This window comes from Pinus tabuliformis, chromosome 2_2, assembly GCF_031772625.1.
Source record: "Pinus tabuliformis cultivar Carrire ecotype Pingquan chromosome 2_2, CPIR1, whole genome shotgun sequence".
NCBI classification, from domain to species: Eukaryota; Viridiplantae; Streptophyta; class Pinopsida; order Pinales; family Pinaceae; genus Pinus; species Pinus tabuliformis.
The window spans coordinates 935,130,967-935,151,239 of record NC_142300.1 but is presented as its reverse complement, the minus strand read 5'-3'; the positions used below and the strand labels follow the sequence as shown (position 1 = coordinate 935,151,239).

Sequence of the window (20,273 nt, the reverse complement as noted above, 5' to 3'; positions counted from 1 at the left end):
TATCATTCATTACTAATTAAAAAAGCTTTTCCAAACATTCAAAATCAATTGATGAATAGTTTTTTGTTTTTTGAACTTATAAGGTACCATTACACAACAGATTTTGAGGCAAATGGGGAGGTAATAGAGGGATTGTATAGATGCATCAAGTGCATGGTCTTAGATCCCAAGATTCAAGATCAAATTCATCCCAAGCTGTTGAATTTAAGAGATAGTACCAATACCTTTGGCATGTCTATGGCTATAAGAAACAGAGCAAGGGATCCCCCAAGTAAGAAATGTAAAAATTTGCAGATTACATTACTTATTGCAATTATTGAGACCAAGTCTCAAAGTCATTTGCTAATACTTCTTTTCCTTCCACCATTTTTGCAGCCTATTGGTGGCAACAATTTGGTAGACAATGCCCTTCGGATATTGAGCCAGACATGCAATGCTTTGGGGTGTAAGCGGAATTGGAGCGCTTTTTAGCATATACACACTAAGAAGAGGAATAGTTTGGAGCAAAAGTGGTAGAATGACATTGTTTATGTTCAGTACAACCTTAGGTTGAGGCATAACCAATTGTTGAACAAAACACCTGAATCAAGCAACATAGTCTTGGGTGACATTGATCCAACATCAAAATGGGTTGTGCAAAGTTAGGCACTAGCATTTGACAATGAATACCTTCCTTGCTTGGACTTGGACCCACCTCCATAGGCTCTAGAGGGAGAGATATCACAAGCACCACCTTCAGGACCAAGGGAATCAAGCCGAAACCCCACTACAGACTTAGAGACTACTCATTTTGCACGTGACGACGAGCAGGATGATGATTCTAATGATGGCCATTACCAATTGTAGTTGTAGTATTGTAGTATCATGCTTATTTTAGACTATAGAGGCCATCTACAGCTTCCTTCTTGATGTATTTTGGTTCAGTGATGTTTTACACTAAGTGTTATTTTGGTTATATGCACTCTTACTTTCCATATAAATGAGAAATTTTGAATATTTGTGTATAAATGGTTTGGATTCATATGGATGCACATGAATATATATTTTTTCTTTAAAATTTGAATATTTTATGTGTTTTTGGTCGACCGATTTTTTGGTTTGGTTTTTCACCGGTTCCCAGTCCATAAGATTCTCTGGATCGAACATCAGTTCAATTCCGATAACATTGGTCTTCATATACTAGGACCGGAAAAGCTTAGCACTCTTCATCAAGGATATTTTCAACCACAAATCTCAACACCTACACACCATGCCCCACAGGTAGCGGTAGAGGTTCAAGATGCTCCAAATAACAGAAGGGTGAGATCTCGAGCCTCTTCTCAACCTTCCCCTTGAGGAGATCAACATATACCATTGAGACCAGTTCAATGATGCCAAACCACACATCAGAAGTTCTTAGAGCACCAGAGGGAGCAACATTAGATATTTCCTGAGAAAAGCGCTCCTAACAAGTTTGACTACTTCCCAATCCCATAAGAGTGACCCGAGAATTGGCCCTAGAGAACTTTGACAGCGAATCTATACCCAATTCGCCTCCCTTGCCATCAGTCATTAGACCCAGAGGCCCCTGACATCTCGAGCTCCATTTCCAGACCTTACCACCTCACTTTGTAATATCCCTAACCCATTGTCGTCTCTACCTGTAACATTCTCAGCCCACTGTTGTGTTGTTTTAGCCATATGTTGGCTATATTCACACCCAATGACCCTCTGTAAACTGAAATATAGATGATTTTCCCCTTTATTTATTAACTCCAGTGATGCCTCCAACCACCAACTGAGGCATATTTTTGTTCCTATTACTATTGTACCCTGTCACCTAGGTATTTTTCCTTTTTATTTTGTTTCCAACATAGTGATTTGCATGGTCTAAATGCAACCTAATGCAAATGATTAACTATTTAATTTTAACATACAACAAATTATAATTCATGCGAAAAAATTAAAATTCATACATAGCACGCAAAGGGTACATAAGTAATTGTAGATCACTTGGCAAGGATCGCCCTAGAGAGATTCATCATTCAAGCCTATAGAGTCTAGATGGACTTAGGAATCCAAATATGACCTTACATGGATCAATGCTGATTTTGTCATGGTAGAAAGGCCCGCCTAAATTAACTTAATGTACATAAGATGGAATTGCCTAACATTAATCCAAGCAAAGAGACTTTTAAATATTCACAAGTCCACCTTATTTAAGGCTTTAACCTAAAAAACAGTGACAACTTATTTAGTGCATGTATCCCTTGGTAATGCATGTGTCCCGTGGTCACAATATTTGACATGAAAACACATGAGACATGTGTGACCCACATGTCTGATAGCGATAGGACATGAACTTCTAAAAAACCATCCTCTTAATGTCCAACACACAAGGCACAAGACACAATTTTAGAAAAAATAAGATTTTTTTAATTATTGTTTAATTATATATAAAGAAAGGATATGTGTATCTGTGTCTGTTGGGGTTGAAGTCTAGTGGCAACTTGGAGTTGCTGTTGTGAAAATGACCAAGGTTCAAACACTAGTCGGCATGCTCCTCCCATGCATGGTATCTATCAGTTGTGGCTATTGTGGCCTAGCCACCTTCTTTGGGGCTTGCACCTTCTTGGGCCATGTGCCAATTGTAATTAAGCTCTAGCATTGTACTAACACCCTCATCCTTAATTAAAAGTTGTAGGATGAGATCAATTTATTTTCACAATTTCAGCTCAATGAGTTGTTTCTCATATAGATATATCCAAGAAAACCTTGCAGAATCCACCCACTTCCTCAGAATCCCTGGATGGAAAACATCTCAACCACCAGCCACATAGCAACTGGTAACCCCACAGGACTTGGCTGCATTAAAACTGGAGACCTCACAGTGAACTCCGCCTTGAAACAGCCTGTTTGAACCATTTGGACTAACCCACTGGGCTATGTATATGTATATAATCCCCTTGTGGGGGGGGGTCTACATGCCCCATGTCAGGTACTTGCGCCCCTCTGTCACATAACTTAGTCCCTATCTACCATGTATAAGGACCCCTAGTTGAGACATGATAAATAAGAGTTATGCTTAACATGAGATGAGCACAAAAAGATCCTGATAATGACAAGACATATTTGATGCAGGGCAAAATGGTGCTCAGCAGTAATGAATACAACTTTGTGTACAGTCCTAATTTTTGTAAACTAGAACCAAAGGTAAAATCTTGCATATGCAACCGAATACGGATGAACATAACTTACAACATACTGAATAATGTAAACCTGGCCTAGAATTTTTCAATTTAGCCTAAGTTGAATAAGTTAAATAGAAGGATGTTATAGACGAGCAGACCAAAAGAATGATTGGTTACATGCCATACGCATACTCTAGTACATCTGAACTATCACAGCTTGGCAATAACAATATCAAATAAATAATTCATATTTGCAGCACATGGTTAGGAATGGACAATTAAAACTTGCAAAAATTCCAATGCAAGGTTTCAAAACTGTCATTACTTGCTTATTGAAGGTAGATTACAAAATCATCTAACTACTGTCAGATATTACATCCAACAGAACACTATCAATTCATCCAATGTAGTTGACAACATCATAGAACTTTCTCAAACTAACTCTGAAGATTATGGCAAGCATCCTCATGACAAGAGAGACATGTCATATAAATAATCTAAAAGTAGAACCTCACCAGATGGAGAAAATGAAGCCCTCGAATGTTCTACTGGAGACTGTATTTGAGATGGAGTACCAATAACCCAGGGAGAAAGCCATATTTTATGGTTTGAAGGATTTGGCATGATAGGATGAAATGCAGATGGGTGCATCTGATACTGCTGAGCACGAGAAGAAACTAAAGGTGGAGAGGTGACCATTGTAGGGCCTTGGGAAGCTAATGTTGGTGGCAGAACTCTCGGAGGTTGATGCTCATTCACAAATGGACCTCGTGTCCGCTCTCCATTTGATGCAATAGGAGGCAGTGCTTGCAAAGGCAAAGCATTTGATGGAGGAAGAAATCTGACAGGAGGTCTGTTCTCTGGTGCCTGAACCCTTCGAGATGATGGATCTTGAGGCTGCCCATGGTGCATTGGAACTAAAGATGGGACAGTGACTGGTAAAGCATGGGATGGCTGTACAGAACGTGTATATTTTCCGAAGTGTAAGCTTTCTTGAGACTGCCTATCCTGTGTCAGAAGTAATGAAGGTCCTGATCTAACTGAATCATATGGTGAGGAAGCAGCTTCGATATGTTTCATTTTTCCTGTTGTTAGGGAGCTAAGAGGAATAACAAAATATGGAGCACCATTGTGATTTGCTTCTTGGTGAAAATTTTTAAATGGTGGAACATTATGAACATGTGCATGAGGTATAAGACCCTTTGAGGTGACTCCTTGAAGAAACACAGGAGGAACAGAAGGTTTGGGAGTTCCAAGATGTGGCATATGATCCAATACCAGTTTTGAAAAGAACTGTTTGCGTGTGGGGGGGTGCAGTAAAGGTTGAACAGCAAAATGTGGTGTTGATAGTGAACAAAAATGTAGGGTGTTAATTGTACATAACAAGAGCCAGTTAGAGCCTTTATTTCGCAAGTTCCCAGAGAAAACAGAAGGGGATTCAAACATTGAAGTTAATCTGTTTGCAGAGGATGCTAACTTGGAATTATTGAGCATATTTTGTGCTGGAGACAAGATGGTAGTTGATGGCAAAGGCCTGCTTTGGGAATATGGAATGGAAGGGGATAATACTCCACGAGAAGCAGCTCTGTCTAAATCTGCCATAAGAAGCAGTCTCGAACTTTGAATCTCACTTCCAATGGTTGAGCCATTGGATTTATATGGATCCCCATTCCTGGAGCATCAAAAGCAAACTGTGTTATCAGTAAAATATTGAAACCTGGGTAGATCAGCCACCCACAAAGTTCAAGGTGAAAAGATTTAAAAATTAAAACAAAAAACTAAATATATGAAGCTTGATCCAGGTTTATCATTCAATGCACAGGATATGCATAGCTGATAGAAGGAAAGCATACTTATTGCCAATCAGATAAATGACTTGCCTGGAACAAGAAGGTACCCCATCACAGGTCAATGTAGAACTGTCCTGTAATTCATTCTCTGCTAATACAAGCTTCTTGGCATCTGAATTGAAAAAAAACACTTCAGAACCATGCAGCTTAAGCAGTTTGTCCTTGGAAAATACACAACCATATTGGTTTTACACATCCACTTGAGATTTCGTCATATATTACAACAGCAATTAAAGTGCACTGACAACATAACTAGTTACTAGACACGTATTGTATCTTTAACGGCTATGTCATGAAGCTATATCTGATAGTTTCGATTTATTTTTTGCTACTAAAAATAGAGGCTTGCATACTCACCAAATGTATCAGGGATCAGATAGAACTAGGCTCAATGGCATTTGCCAGAGGCTATGAGAAGCTTTCTGGCCAGTTTAAAGTTTTAGACTTAGTGTTAAGGTTTCAAACAATTCAAAGACACAATATGTATTAGTCTAATAGACCTATCCTCAAAAGCTGACATGAAGTTTTGGCCAGTTTTATGGACTGATTAGTGTTTATAAACCGATGTAATCAAGCCTAAATTTGGGAAAATGCATTGTGAGTAATTGTACTATCTTCCATTTTTTATACCAGCTCTTCTTTAGACTTATCACCCTGGGGAAATGTTTATCGACTCAGTGATTATGTATGACCAGATGGCAATATTTTAACTAGTTTCTTATAGCCAATTGGCAAGTTTCCTCTTGAACAAAAGCAAATAGTTTACATAAGAATTGTCTAATTTTACTTTTTTTAATAGAAATGGTTACATTATATTGAATCAAAATCTGCCGCTTTACCCAGTGAGAGGAAGGTAAATAGAATTCATTGGCAGAGGGATTTCCAGGTGGTTCTGTTTTTTCTACCTGGATTTCTTTTCTTTTGGTTTACAAAAATAGATTCTGATAAATTGACAGTGTGACAACTCACACATTACGAAGTTCCACTTTGTGATCTTTATCACATTGGTGGGATTGCTAGTACCTTGTTTAAGCATAGGACCGATTTGGTGGGGTACATCTTGAAGCTTTTTCTCTTCATGGCATTAGATCATTTGATGGAGGTCTTTCATTGGGGGAGTCATTCCTCCTTGGTTGGATGATTGTGCTAGCTGATTAGAGTTCTTCTAAGATGTGCTTTCCTTGTTGATCACCCATTGGTTGCACATTTTATGGTTATGGAGCATGCTATCTCATTATGATGTCATTTTAGTATATATGTTTACCTTGGATGGATTACATCTTCTTGGATGATGGGTATAGCCCACCCCAAGGGGTTAGATGATGATGATGTTAGGAGGTAGATGTTTCAAGATGTTGGAGCTTCCTAGTGACTTCACATTATTATTTGTGCCACTAGGGGGGTGTTCTACATGGTCCTTTGGTGTTGATGTGTAGTGGGGCAATACTTGATGATTGGATGGGTTAGCATTTCTATTGTCCCCTTCTTATGATGCTGATGTGAATGGAGGATGTGTTGTAGTAGTGCATTTTGCCTTGGTGGGATTTCCCTAGGTTATATAACTTGATATTGCAACATTTGCTAGACATTGCATAGGTGGAATGCATGTGATGATGTTAATACCCTGTGGATGCACTTTTTCCTATTTTTGAGTTAGAGTGGAGGGTATCACATACATCTGTGATGATCAAGCCTTCTCCTGAGGCTTGATGAGTTTTTATCATGTTATAGTCCTTTCATGGTGTATCCAAGGTTCAAACCTAGGTGAAGCTTCAATTTTGTCATTGTATTTGTTATCATGGTGGTCTTTTCTAGGAGATACAACTTCTTTCCACGGTACAACGCTTGTTGGAGCACACCACCCTTCATTGGCACACATGTTCATGTTGATTTAATCAATTGGCAACTATTGGGAGGTTGGATTATAACGTTATTTAAACACTAACCTTTGTGCAGTCATGTTGAGGTTCATTTAACCATTCAATGGTTAATTTAATCCATTCTATTACCTTGGAGGTTAATTGCTTGAGTGCGCTACTTCACTTGGTAGCTATTCACACTTGGAGAAGTTTATTTGGAGAAGATTTAGGGTTTTGATGGACCACTCACTTCTTACACGACTATTATATTATTGTTGGAGAGTTTGGCACACTACTATAGGGTGCACTCTATTGTGCATGTGGTTTGGGGAAATTAGTTGATAGTATTGGAAGACAACACGTGGTTTTGCCATGAGCACTAATGTAGTATAACCACTTTGGCACTTCTTCCTAGGGCATAGTTCACATGGAGATATTCTATTATTTTTTGGGTGGTTGAGGTACTTACATGGGGAAATTTTCTAGGGTGCATTTCTCCTAGGTGCTCTCTCATCTTTATTGCAGGGGTATTTTAGCTGCACTTGTCATCTTTTCAGGATATTAGAAAGAGCCCTCACCTCTTTGACTTGGCACATATATTAATTTATTTGAGTTGTTCATGGAGAATTTATTGAGGTATGTGGCATACGTGGAGGGCCTCACGTGGCACATTGCATGCTCCTGCTTGATCTTATTTCTATTGTTGGAGCATTATCTTGAGCGGCACACTTTGTGGAGACAGTCCACATACTATTTTGGGGTTTGACCACTACCTCTCTTTTGAAGCATTCCTTGAGGTTGATCAGGTGTTCATGTCCTAAGTGTCGTAAAAATGCTCAAAATTCAAAGTGCTCAGAACTGGTTCAAAGCTGAACGACTGGAAAGTGCTCGTCCTCCCGATTCCGGCGCCGCAAACGGTTCGAAAAACGATCGCCGTATGAAGAAGATATGGCCAAAAGAATATTTTGCCCAAAACATTAGAAAATTTGAATTTAAAAAAAAAAAAAAAATTAAAAAGGAATATTCCGCAGAATATTCCTTGGAATATTCTAGGGAATATTCCCTTTCGGCAGCCAATCACAGGCCGCCACGTGGCAAGCCCGGAGGGCGCCACGTGGGCCAGGGTGACGTCAGCGAGGGTATGATGGCATTTTTAAAACTTTTGTGGGCGTATGAAGGTTTGAACCTGTGACCGCATGTGTATTAACCAAACATCATACCGTTAGCCCACAACCGTCAATCTTGTTTGATGGGTGGCGGTGAATTATTTTAAAGTTTGAATTTGGCTATGGGCGGGAAAGAAGGGGGCCAGCCCCTAAGGGCTAGCCACGCCCTCGATGTGACCTCGGCTCGGGAACCAGGAGCTAAACCCCTAACCGCCGGCACAAAATCCGAGGGAAACCGCCATTATGGTCACATGCGCATTTATGAACTGCAGTTACAGTTGGCGGCAGAATTGGCGGAGCGCCAAATTTGGCGGTCCCGCCATATTTGGCGGGCTTAACTGGCCGTCACTAAATGTAACTGGGGTTTTGTTAGGCCAAACTGGCAGTCAGGAGTAAATGGCCATAACTTTGGCCCAGAAAGTCGGTTTTGGACGAATTTTTTTTTTATTTTGGGTATTTTCGACCTTCTGAAGCCATTGGTGCAGGTCTTACAGCCATCAGAGGTCATTTGCATACGTTTTGAAGCCGTGAAAGTTCTAGGAGCCACCAGGGGCCAGTATTGGGAAGACTGTACAGGGTTGCAGGTATCCATTGGAGGTGATCCAATAGTCAATCCTGAAGGATTCAAGTGTTCTGAATCCATTTCTACCATCTATTTCTCCTGTAGATGCTTCTATTCAGCTGTATTTTCAATTTGAGCATTTTATAAAAACAAGGACAAGCCCATTTGGGGGCTTTGGACCCAGCAGACGTAGCCCTGGAGGGGGTGAACTGCTTTATCAACTTCTTTTGCATATGTGGTTGGTTTATTTTGCAGAACAAATTCGTTTTAATGTGTTAAACAGTAAAAGGAAATAATTCTGCTATGCTTAGATGGGTCATAAACAGCTGAAAATTTCATGTGTTTCCTTTCTGCAAGACATGGAAGTCTTTTAAACATGTTTATTTCTGAATTGAATACCTTGCAAACAAATTTCAAGTAGTTTCAAATTCAGATCAAGTTGGTATCAGAGCTAGATTGTTGCTTCTTTGTATCAAAATCAGTCAAATAAGCTATAGACAGAGCCTGAACTGAGCCAGGAAGCCTTCGAAATGCTCTTGTTATACAATTGCAAAGTAGATAAATGCTCTTTTCAGTCAATCTCTGGTGTAGTTGTCTTTTGATTGTTTTTGTGCAAAGATCTTCTAATTGTCTTGCAAGTATTGATGCTTAACAGGTTGAAACTTAAAAGAGGGGAAGGACAGTTGACTAGAGAACGAGAGAATCCTCAGTCAAGGAAGGCCAAAGAGCCATCACCGCCACCTTCAATTTCACCCTCAAGAGTCTCAACAGAAGCTTCAAGGATGTCTGAACATGAAGGAGAAATTCCTATAGAGATAGATCCAAGAGAAGAAGAAAGAGTCTTCAGAAAGGCTTTCTTAGATCTCACTGAAATGGTGAGGATATTGTACCAAGAAATAAATGAGAAATTGGCTGGAGAAGGGTCCAAACATCCACATGAAGGAGAGGGCTCTTCAGGAGGTAAGAAGAATGATGATCATTCCAAGAAAGGACATGGAGGAAATGGTGATCCACCACCCCCATCTTCACCTTCTTCCTCTTCATCCTCGTCTTCTTCTGTTCATAAGCATAGATCCTCTGGAAAAAGTCCTTTTTTGAAGCTTGATGTAAAATTCGAATTACCTATGTTTAATGGTGAAGTGAATGCAGAAAAGCTTGACAACTGGATTAGGCAGTTGGAAGTTTACTTGAGGATCCAAAATATGCATGATGATGCCACAAAGATTCAGTTGGCTTCTTTGAGAATGGATGGAGCAGCCTTGGTCTGGTGGGAGGCCAAGACTAAAGAGGAGATCAAGAAATTTGGTAAGGTTACCTTAACATGGCCTGAATTTCTGTTAGCCATTAAAAAACAGTTTTATCCTCTTGCTCACATGCAGAAAGCCATTATGAACTGGCAAAATTTCAGACAACTTAAGGGTCAGAGTGTCCAAGACTACACCCAAGAATTCAGGAGAAGAGCTCTCTTGTTAGGGGTAGATTTGTAGACCCAGGAAACCTTGCTGAAATATATTGGAGGCTTGCATAGCTACCTTAGACACACCATCTTGATGTTTAACCCTACTAGCCTGGACGAGGTTTGTGTCCAAGCTACCCATTTAGAGGCAAGGGGGAAAAACACATTTGAAGAGGGTAGAAACAAGCCCCCCAAGGGGAAAAACAAAGAGAAAACCTCCAAGGGAAAGGGCAAAAAGAATGCATCTGTCAAGCAGGAGAGTGAGAAAGTGATATGTAAACATTGTTCTAAACCAGGCCATGAGAAGAAAAATTGTTGGAAATTACATCCTAAAAAAAGACCTCAATCTAACAAATCCAAAGGGAAACAGAAAACCGCTGCTACTACATCTACACCACAAGATTTAGGGGAAGATTCAGGGGATGAAACCAAAATTGCAGCCATGGGTTTGAAAAACTTGAAGGGAAAAGAAATTGAAACTCAAGCCAACACTAGTACCTCAAACTGTCATGTACAAGCTCCTAATGAGGAAGAAAGAATTGAACTGTTTCATGTGAGGGTGATTTCAAAACATACTAAGATTGACACACTTTTTTATAGTGGGTCACAAGCAAACCTTATATCAGAGGACTTGGTCAAGCAGCTTAAACTTGAGACCGTTCCACATCCAAAGCCATATCCACTTGGATGGATTTGCAAGGATGCAAATTTACAAGTTTCAAGAAAGTGCACATTGCGTTTTGCAATTACTGCACATTCTATTGACACAGTTGAACTTGATGTGGTACCTTTTGATATAGCAGGAATTGTTTTGGGAAGTCCTTACTTGTTTGACAGGAAAGCTATCTTTCATCGCCATGAAAACAAATATCATCTGTTCAAAGATGGCAAGGAGTTCATTGTTAGAGCTCATCGCAAGAAGACAAATATAGCGATGGTGAATGCAGGACAGGTAAAAAGGCTGGTCAATTCAAGTAAGAATTTTGTTCTTCTTATGATTAAGCCCAAGGTTGATGTGAATCATGAGTCATTTGACAATTGTGATCCAAAACTTAAATCAGATCTGTATGATGTAGTTGATGCATATCATGAGATGTTTCAGGAGCCAACAAGTTTGCCTCCTAAGAGGGAGATTCAGCATGAAATCCATTTACATCCAGATTGTCCTCTTCCAAACATAGGCATGTACCGCATGTCTATTATGGAGAATGCTGAAATAAAGAAGCAAATCAAGGACTTGTTGGACAAGGGTTTCATAAGGCCAAGTACTTCGCCATGTGGGTCGCCGATTGTATTGATTCCAAAGAAAGATGGCACTTGGCGTATGTGTGTTGATTTCAGGGCCTTGAACAAGATAACGGTAAAGAATCGTTACCCACTCCCAAGGATAGATGATTTGCTAGACCAGCTGAAAGATGCTCGATATTTCACTAAGCTAGACTTGCGTAGTGGATATCATCAAGTAAGAATTGAAGAAAGTGACATTTGGAAGACAGCCTTTAAAACCAAACAAGGACTCTTTTAGTGGCTTGTGATGCCATTTGGTTTGTGCAATGCACCTGCAACTTTCATGCGAGTAATGGATGATGTCTTGCGTCCTTTTCTTGATGATTTCATTATTGTCTACTTAGATGACATCTTAATTTTCAGCAAGTCTAGAGAAGATCATGTCATGCATGTTAGAAAAGTACTTGATGTTTTGAAGAAGAATCCGTTATTTCTTAAAATGTCAAAGTGTGAATTTGGAAAGACTTCTTTGGTTTATTTGGGACACATAGTAGGAGGAGGTGCTTTGAGAATTGATCCTGCTAAGATTGAGGCTATTGTGAAGTGGCCTACTCCCAAATCCATCATAGAGGTAAGAAGTTTTTTGGGTGCAGCTCAATATTGGAGGAAGTTTATCTCTAACTTCTCTTCTATAGCAGCTCCTATGCATGCAGTGACAAGTGTGAAGCATGCTTTCCAATGGGGAGGCAAGCAACAAAAAGCTTTCGAATCTTTGAAAGAGAAGATTAGTTCAGCTCCAGTCCTTGCATTACCGGATTTGAGACAGCCATTTGAGATACAAACTGATGCTAGTGATTATGCTATGGGTGCAGTTCTTCTACAGCATGGTAAGCCTATTGCATTTCATTCTGAAACTTTTAATGGTGCTGTTGTAAATTATCCTGCATATGATAAGGAGTTGTATGCGTTGGTACAAAGCGTCAAAAAGTGGAAACACTATTTGATGGGCAAAGAAACTGTGATACATACCGACCATCAGCCCTTACAGTACTTGCAATCACAAAGCAAGTTACAACAGTCACGACACTTCAGATGGATGGGCTTCTTGCAACAGTTCCATTTGGTAATAAGGTACAAGAAAGGTACTTTGAATAAGGTTGCTGATATGCTTTCAAGGCCTATTATTGGTGTTGTTACTTTACTTAAGAATGATTCCATTGTACATGATAGTTACATAGAACAATATGCATCTGATGATGACTTTAAAGATGTGTATGCTAACTTGAGTAAAGGGAATCATGTAGAGGAAAATGACTATCACATGCATAACAATTTGCTGTTTCATTTGGGCAAGTTGTGTATACCACAGGGGGAGAGGATAAATGTCATAAGAGAAGCTCATTCTTCTCTTATTGCTGACCATTTTGGTGTGAGCAAAACAGTTGCACATCTACAGAGGTATTGCTATTGGCCTCGCATGGTAGATTCGGTTTCAAGGTTCATAAGAGGTTGTTCATTATGTGCTACAAGCAAGCCTAGCAATAGGAAGCTTGGTTTGTATACTCCTTTGTCGGTGCCTTCTAGACCATGGGAGAGCATCTCTATGGATTTTGTAGGAGGTTTGCCAAAATCTCGAAAGCAGCATGATTATTTATATGTAGTAGTTGATCGTTTCAGCAAAATGTGTATACTTATGCCTTGTAAGAAAACTATAACTGCTGAACAAACTGCTGAATTATTTTTTCATCATGTATGGATTCACTTTGGTTTGCCTACTTCCATTATTAGTGACAGGGATTCCAGATTTGTGGGGAATTTTTGGTCCAACCTATGGGAGATGATGGACACCAAGTTGAAGAAAAGCACTGCTTTCCATCCGCAAACAGATGGACAAACAGAAGTTGTGAACAGAACCATTGTGCACCTCTTGAGAGGTTATTGCAGCAAGCATCCCAAGCTTTGGGATGAACATTTGCACTACATACAGCATGCTTACAACCGTGCCAAGCACTCTTCCACAAACACCTCACCGTTTGAAGCTTGTTTTGGTTACTTGCCAAAATCACCTCTTGATTTCATTCTTGAGAAAGATGTTGCCATTGAGGGACATAGTGACATTGACAAAGCTCGTTCATTCATTGAAAGAATTCAACAAATACATCAGCAAATTCAAGAACAGTTTGAGAAGAGTCAAGGCAAGTACACGGAAAGACACGACAAGCATAGAGTCGATCACAAGTTTCAAGAAGGGGATGAGGTATGGCTGTACATTAGTAAGGAAAGGATGCAAGGAGAAGGTAAAAAGCTGAAGCCTATTCGTTATGGTCCATTCAAAATCCTCAAGAAGGTTGGAAATAATGCTTTTCAATTAGATTTTCCTTCCTACATGCAAATGTATTCTGTTGTCAATGTGGAGAACTTACGTTTGTATGAACCTCCTTTGATTGTTGATCATGAAAGTGTTGTTCAGCTGCCATCTATAGAAGATTTCTCGCCAAAATTCTTAGATGAGCTGAAAGAAGATACAATCCTTGACAGAAGGACACGCACTTCAAGGAGGGGCAGTGTAGATTATGTTCGGGTTGGTTTCAAAGGCAGCAAACCGAACAAGGCAAAGTGGATGGAGGTGGACAGAGTGAGGGAGCTGTACCCTCACCTCTTTAACAGGTAGTTGAAGGCTTTTGGGGTCCAAAAGCTTCCCAATGGGGAGGCGTGATCAGGTGTTCATGTCCTAAGTGTCGTAAAAATGCTCAAAATTCAAAGTGCTCAGAACTGGTTCAAAGCTGAACGACTGGAAAGTGCTCGTCCTCCCGATTCCGGCGCCGCAAACGGTTCGAAAAACGGTCGCCGTATGAGGAAGATATGGCCAAAAGAATATTTTGCCCAAAACATTAGAAAATTTGAATTTTAAAAAAAAAAAAAAAAATTAAAAAGGAATATTCCGCAGAATATTCCTTGGAATATTCTAGGGAATATTCCCTTTCGGCAGCCAATCACAGGCCGCCACGTGGCAGGCCCGGAGGGCGCCACGTGGGCCAGGGTGACGTCAGCGAGGGTATGATGGCATTTTTAAAACTTTTGTGGGCGTATAAAGGTTTGAACCTGTGACCGCATGTGTATTAACCAAACATCATACCGTTAGCCCACAACCGTCAATCTTGTTTGATGGGTGGCGGTGAATTATTTTAAAGTTTAATTTTGGCTATGGGCGGGAAAGAAGGGGGCCAGCCCCGCCCTCGATGTGACCTCGGCCCGGGAACCAGGAGCCAAACCCCTAACCGCCGGCACAAAATCCGAGGGAAACTGCCATTATGGTCACATGCGCATTTATGAACTGCAGTTACAGTTGGCGACAGAATTGGCGGAGCGCCAAATTTGGCGGTCCCGCCATATTTGGCGGGCTTAACTGGCCGTCACTAAATGTAACTGGGGTTTTGTTAGGTCAAACTGGCAGTCAGGAGTAAATGGCCATAACTTTGGCCCAGAAAGTCGGTTTTGGACGAATTTTTTTTTATTTTGGGTATTTTCGACCTTCTGAAGCCATTGGTGCAGGTCTTACAGCCATCAGAGGTCATTTGCATACGTTTTGAAGCCGTGAAAGTTCTAGGAGCCACCAGGGGCCAGTATTGGGAAGACTGTACAGGGTTGCAGGTATCCATTGGAGGTGATCCAATAGTCAATCCTGAAGGATTCAAGTGTTCTGAATCCATTTCTACCATCTATTTCTCCTGTAGATGCTTTTATTCAGCTGTATTTTCAATTTGAGCATTTTATAAAAACAAGGACAAGCCCATTTGGGGGCTTTGGACCCAGTAGACGTAGCCCTGGAGGGGGTGAACTGCTTTATCAACTTCTTTTGCATATGTGGTTGGTTTATTTTGCAGAACAAATTCGTTTTAATGTGTTAAACAGTAAAAGGAAATAATTCTGCTATGCTTAGATGGGTCATAAATAGCTGAAAATTTCATGTGTTTCCTTTCTGCAAGACATGGAAGTGTTTTAAACATGTTTATTTCTGAATTGAATACCTTGCAAACAAATTTCAGGTAGTTTCAAATTCATATCAGAGGTGGAGCCAGTGACTCAATTGTTGATCCTTGACTTGGAAAGCAAACACAAGAGGCATTGTTTCTTCTTACAGTGAGAATGCACCACAATCTCTCCTACGGAGGAGGATCATATTATGGCTTCATTTCTTCCTTTAGCACAATAGCATTTGTAGCATGGGGTTCTGCTTTCAAATCTGAATTTGGCAAGGCAATGTTTGTGTTAGAAATCCACGCGCCCCAAATCTAGTCTATGCCTTAGCTAGGAACATAATCACACTAAATATGCCCAACTTTAAACAACTTTGCATAGCGGAATGTATCAACAATGATATCAATATAGTACACGATATTTATTTCCCAAACATGTTTCTTATTAGTCCTTTAATAAGAAAACCATAGGACTCTTGTACCAGTGTTGCAAGAAACCCCCCCTCGGGATCAAAAGCCCAAAATGTGATCCGTCCTCCAAAACACGTTTCAGAAAAACTGAAACGTAATCCATACGGATCCATGGGCGCGTCCTCCGAAACACAGTTTGCGCTGAAAAATACGGTTCCTGCCATTTCAGAACCATACGGCCCGATATGCGTTTCGATTTTTCCAAAAAGTGTTTTGTACGGCGGATCGGTTGTACGATCCACAGCGTTTCTGGGTCGTATCCGTACAGATCATGACCGCTTCGCCGGGCAAGCGATCGTTTCCGTCATGCGAGCCACAAAGTGGATCTTTTTTTTCATTTTTTTCGTTTTTTTGTTGGGGGTGGGTCCACCTTGGGTTACGGTGGTAAGTGAAGGGATTAAAAATCCTTTCATCTCTCATTTGCTCACTTTTATTTTATGAGAGCTTGGAGAAGAGAGGAGAACGTGAGGAGCTAGGAGAAGGAGGAGGAGCTTGGAGGAGTAAAGAAGGGCTTCCATCTACAAGAGCTAAAGAGGTAAGTGCAAACCCCAAACTCCCTCATTTTTTTGTCATTGTTTTTTGTATTTTTCTCCTCCCTCTCCTACTCTTTCCCATTCTTTCTACTTGCTCATTTAATTGCAGGTTGTCCACCACCTATATCCATATTCCAAGATGGTGTTCTTTTGGCTTCTATGTATCATTCCACTTTTGGTTTTAATGATGGCAAGGGGGAGTAGGAATAGAAGGGAAGAACAAGAGGATAGTGGTCCCCATATGAGTGACCCAATGTATGATGAGGAGGAAGGGTTTGAAGAGGAAGGGGATGAACCTGAAGGGAACATTGAAACACTAGAGGGGAAAGCTGCATTAACACCCTTGTGGAAGTATGTGACCAAACTTGAAGGGGGGAAGGGTGGTGGAAGCTACAAATTTTTGTGCCCTCGTGGTTGTCATGGAGGAAAACCATTTAGTGATTCATATACCCGTGTGAGGAGGCATCTTTGTGGGGTGATGGGCAGTGATGATAAAAAGGGTGTTGTGGGGATACAAATTTGCCCAAACATTTCAGCTGAACAAAGAAGAAAATACATCCAACTAGAGGAGGTTACACAACAAAAAAGCAAGAAACAAAAAACTTAGTCTGAATCAAGTGCAACCTCTAGATTTGGTAGCCCATATCCTCATGGTACTTCTGCAAGCTCTAGAAGTAAAAGAACAATAGGGGATTTCCTAAATGTTGCTGGGAGGGATGATGTGGATGGAAAGGTAGTCTGATTTCTTTGTGCTTGCAATGTACCATTCAATGTGCTTCGCTCTCCCTATTGGCATGAAATGGTAAAGGTCATCAATGAAGCCCCAAAAGGATACAAGTCCCCCAACTATGAGAAAGCTAGAACATTGTTATTAGAAAGAGAAAAAGCAAAGGTTCAAAGAGCTTTGACACGTTTTACAAATGAGTGCGTAAATTGTGGGGTATCCATTGTATTAGATGCGTGGACAAATATTAGAAGCCAACATTTGATAAATGTTCTTGGTGTTTTCTGCTAGTGGTGCAGTATTTATTACATGTCATGACTCCTCCATCAGTGCATCTTCCCAAAACATTGCATATCTCCTATTGCAATCAATCAAAGTTGTTGGTCCGAATAATGTGGTTCAAGTGATCACAAATAATGCAGCAAATTATAAGGCAGCAGTAAAAGTTATTGAGCGTACTCATCCACGCATCTTTTGGTCTGGGCGCCTGGTTCACACATTAAACCTTTTGATGCATGATATTGTGAAGCATAAAGAATATGGGTGGATTAATGAGCTTTACAGGAGAGGGAAGCAACTCATTAAATTTATCACAGGGCATACAAGGGTACACTACTTCTATGGCACTTACTCCAAGTTGCAGTTGCTTAAACTTGCAAAAACAAGATTTGCCATTTATTACCTCACCTTTAGGCGGCTAGTGAAGGTGAGACAAGCTTTAACTAATATGGTGACCGCTGAATCATGGGAGGAAATTAACACTGATATAGATGGTGCTAATGTAGCCAAGGACACTATTCTTGACATGTACTTTTGGTCACAGGTTAAATATGTTTTGCAATTCGCCAAACCAATTTATTACATGATCAAGTTTGGAGATTCAGATTAACCAATAATTGGGGAGGTGTATGAGCAAATGGATAGCATGTTGGAGCAGATTAAAGACATTGTTGAGCCTAGAGATATCACCTTGTACAATTATATTCGTGCAGAGGTGGAAAACTGATGGGAAATGCTAAATGTTCCATTGCATGCATTAGCATATGTTTTGACACCTAAATACTATCATCCATCATGGCTTTCAACACCAACACCTGGGGGGGGAGCAAGACAAAACCACACCTAGATCAAGAGGTTCACAAAAAAAATATGATTGCATTGAGTAAATTAGTCCCTGATGAGGAGGCTGCCATGGTACGGATAAAATTGAGCAACTATATGCTTAGCAATGGTCCATTTGGGAGCATGCATGCAGTTAGAGATCAAGAGACTTTTTCTTCTCTTGAGTGGTGGAACATGCATGGAGGTGCTACTCCACTTCTACAGACTTTGGCATTGCGAGTATTATCACAGGCGGTAAACACTTCTTCTGCAGAGAGGCGTTGGAGCTCTTATTCTTTCATCCACAGTGTTAAAAGGAACAGGTTGAGTTACCGAGCAGAGAGCTTGGTTTATGTTCATTACAACTTGCGATTGTTGTCCCATTACTATGATGATGCAAAGACTAATAAAGACCTTAAGGTTTGGGACAGGAATCCAGAGGAGCCCAATTTAGAGGATGGAGTTTTGAGATTAGAGCAATTAGAGGATGCTCTTAATTTTTTTCATTACCTAGTGGTTTTTTTTGTATTAATTTTTTGAGCAATTCCAAGATGATGATGATCGAGTTAAGATGCCACCCCTATCTGGTCCCTTGGTTCCCAGGTTCCATGGTTTAACACCAACAACAGGGGCTTCGTCTTCATCAATTTCAATACCACTCCCACAACTTCCACAAGCACCTTCTTCATTGCCACCACGTGGAGGCCCACCGCCACATTCTCTTCGTGGTGGAAGGAGGAGAGATCAGTAGATATATTCACAATTTACTACTTTTGTCATAGATTAATCATTAGACTTGTAGGCTTGTTGTGAATTTGAACCTTTTTGTCTTGGCGGTGACCAAGTGACCTATTTTGTAAACATTATTATTTGAATTTTGGACATGACAAATGTTCACAGTTGCTCACTTGCTAGCTAATATGCTCTATGTTTTATGTTTTATAATATGCTTAAATGTTTTATATTTTATAATATGCTTAAAAAGTTGATGTATGTTTGTAATTGCTAGAATATTGAAGGTTGATGCTCGAATAATTAATGATTGATGTACAATGGAATCATGGATGCCATATCTATCTTGATTTATGTAAAAATATGCATCTTTCATGTCTTCTACAACTAATTTGGTATTTGGGATGTTTGTTTTGAATATAAATGCAAATATATATATAGTAGACGCTTCGCTTCCTAGATTTTTGGAAAATGATGCTTTCGTGTCCTCGTTTCATCCCTGCTTCGTGCAACATTGTCTTGTACCAAGGATCATGGCCCTTTATATCCCTGTACAAATGCCAAAATATACAAGTTTGTCCTTTGACTAAATACCCAAGACTGAAGCCTTATCCCTTAAGTCCTCTTCTGCCCAAAATACAAATACACCTACAATTATCAAATCATACAGCTATAGCAACCTAGGGCATTACCAACCCTTCTTAAATCATTGAAACATCAACAGCTTACATGGCAGTCCTTGGCCAGCCTGTTGTCGCTTTTACCAAACCTTGGCCTACTCCCTTAGACCCTAGGTATCTTCGCTTAGCTACTCCACATGGCCACAACCCTTTCCTTTGTGATTGTGGTTGCCCTTCATTACCTCAGTGAGTTGCTACAACAGCTTAGAACCCAACTCAAACTCCTTTTCTCTTATTGCGGCCAAGTTGTCACACCTTTGCCCGACCTCCAACATGCTCAACAACACTTGGCCTGACCTATCATAGTCCCTAAGGCCCTCAGCCTCCTTCTAGGTTTCAGCCAGCCTTGCTGGACCTCAGCCCTCATGTTCTAGCCTTATTAGACCTTGGTTAGACATGTTCTTACTTCAACAGACCCTCGGCCACCTGTTCTATGCCTCGGGCCTCCAAAAACAAGTCTTCCATAAGGCCTATGGCTCCTTTCCAGCTCTCAACAGACTTCAGTCTCGCTTGTTGGACAAATCAACTCAGCCTCCTAAAACAAACTTCCTCCTTAGTTGTAGCTTCCAACCTTTACGCGGCCTCTCTCTAGCTTATTGCGACTCCTCTAGGGTTTTCCTCCTCACAAGTGATGTCCTTCACACTTGATGCCATTAGCATATCCTTTGACTATTATATATACCTTTCCTTTAAGTGTCTTGGGAGCCCTCTTGTCCTTCAAGATACCCCACTTAACCATTCAACATTAACTTAGAATATAAAATT

General features: G+C 40.4%; 1 protein-coding gene across 17 annotated transcripts in view; it reads right to left on the bottom strand.

The window, feature by feature from the left end:
* LOC149196225 (uncharacterized) overlaps window positions 1–20,273 on the bottom strand; it is a 126,713-nt gene that overhangs the window by 97,436 nt on the left and 9,004 nt on the right. For 16 of the 17 annotated variants that reach the window (XM_089405472.1, XM_089405474.1, XM_089405480.1 and 13 more), the window contains exons 2-3: window positions 5,051–5,132; window positions 3,686–4,842 (exon numbers count right to left, since the gene is read on the bottom strand). The exons of the other annotated variant lie outside the window; for it this stretch is intronic. In XM_089405472.1, coding sequence (XP_089261598.1) covers window positions 3,686–4,842; window positions 5,051–5,132 — 1,239 coding nt within the window. The remainder of the gene's footprint in view (window positions 1–3,685; window positions 4,843–5,050; window positions 5,133–20,273) is intronic. 17 annotated transcript variants of the gene reach the window in all.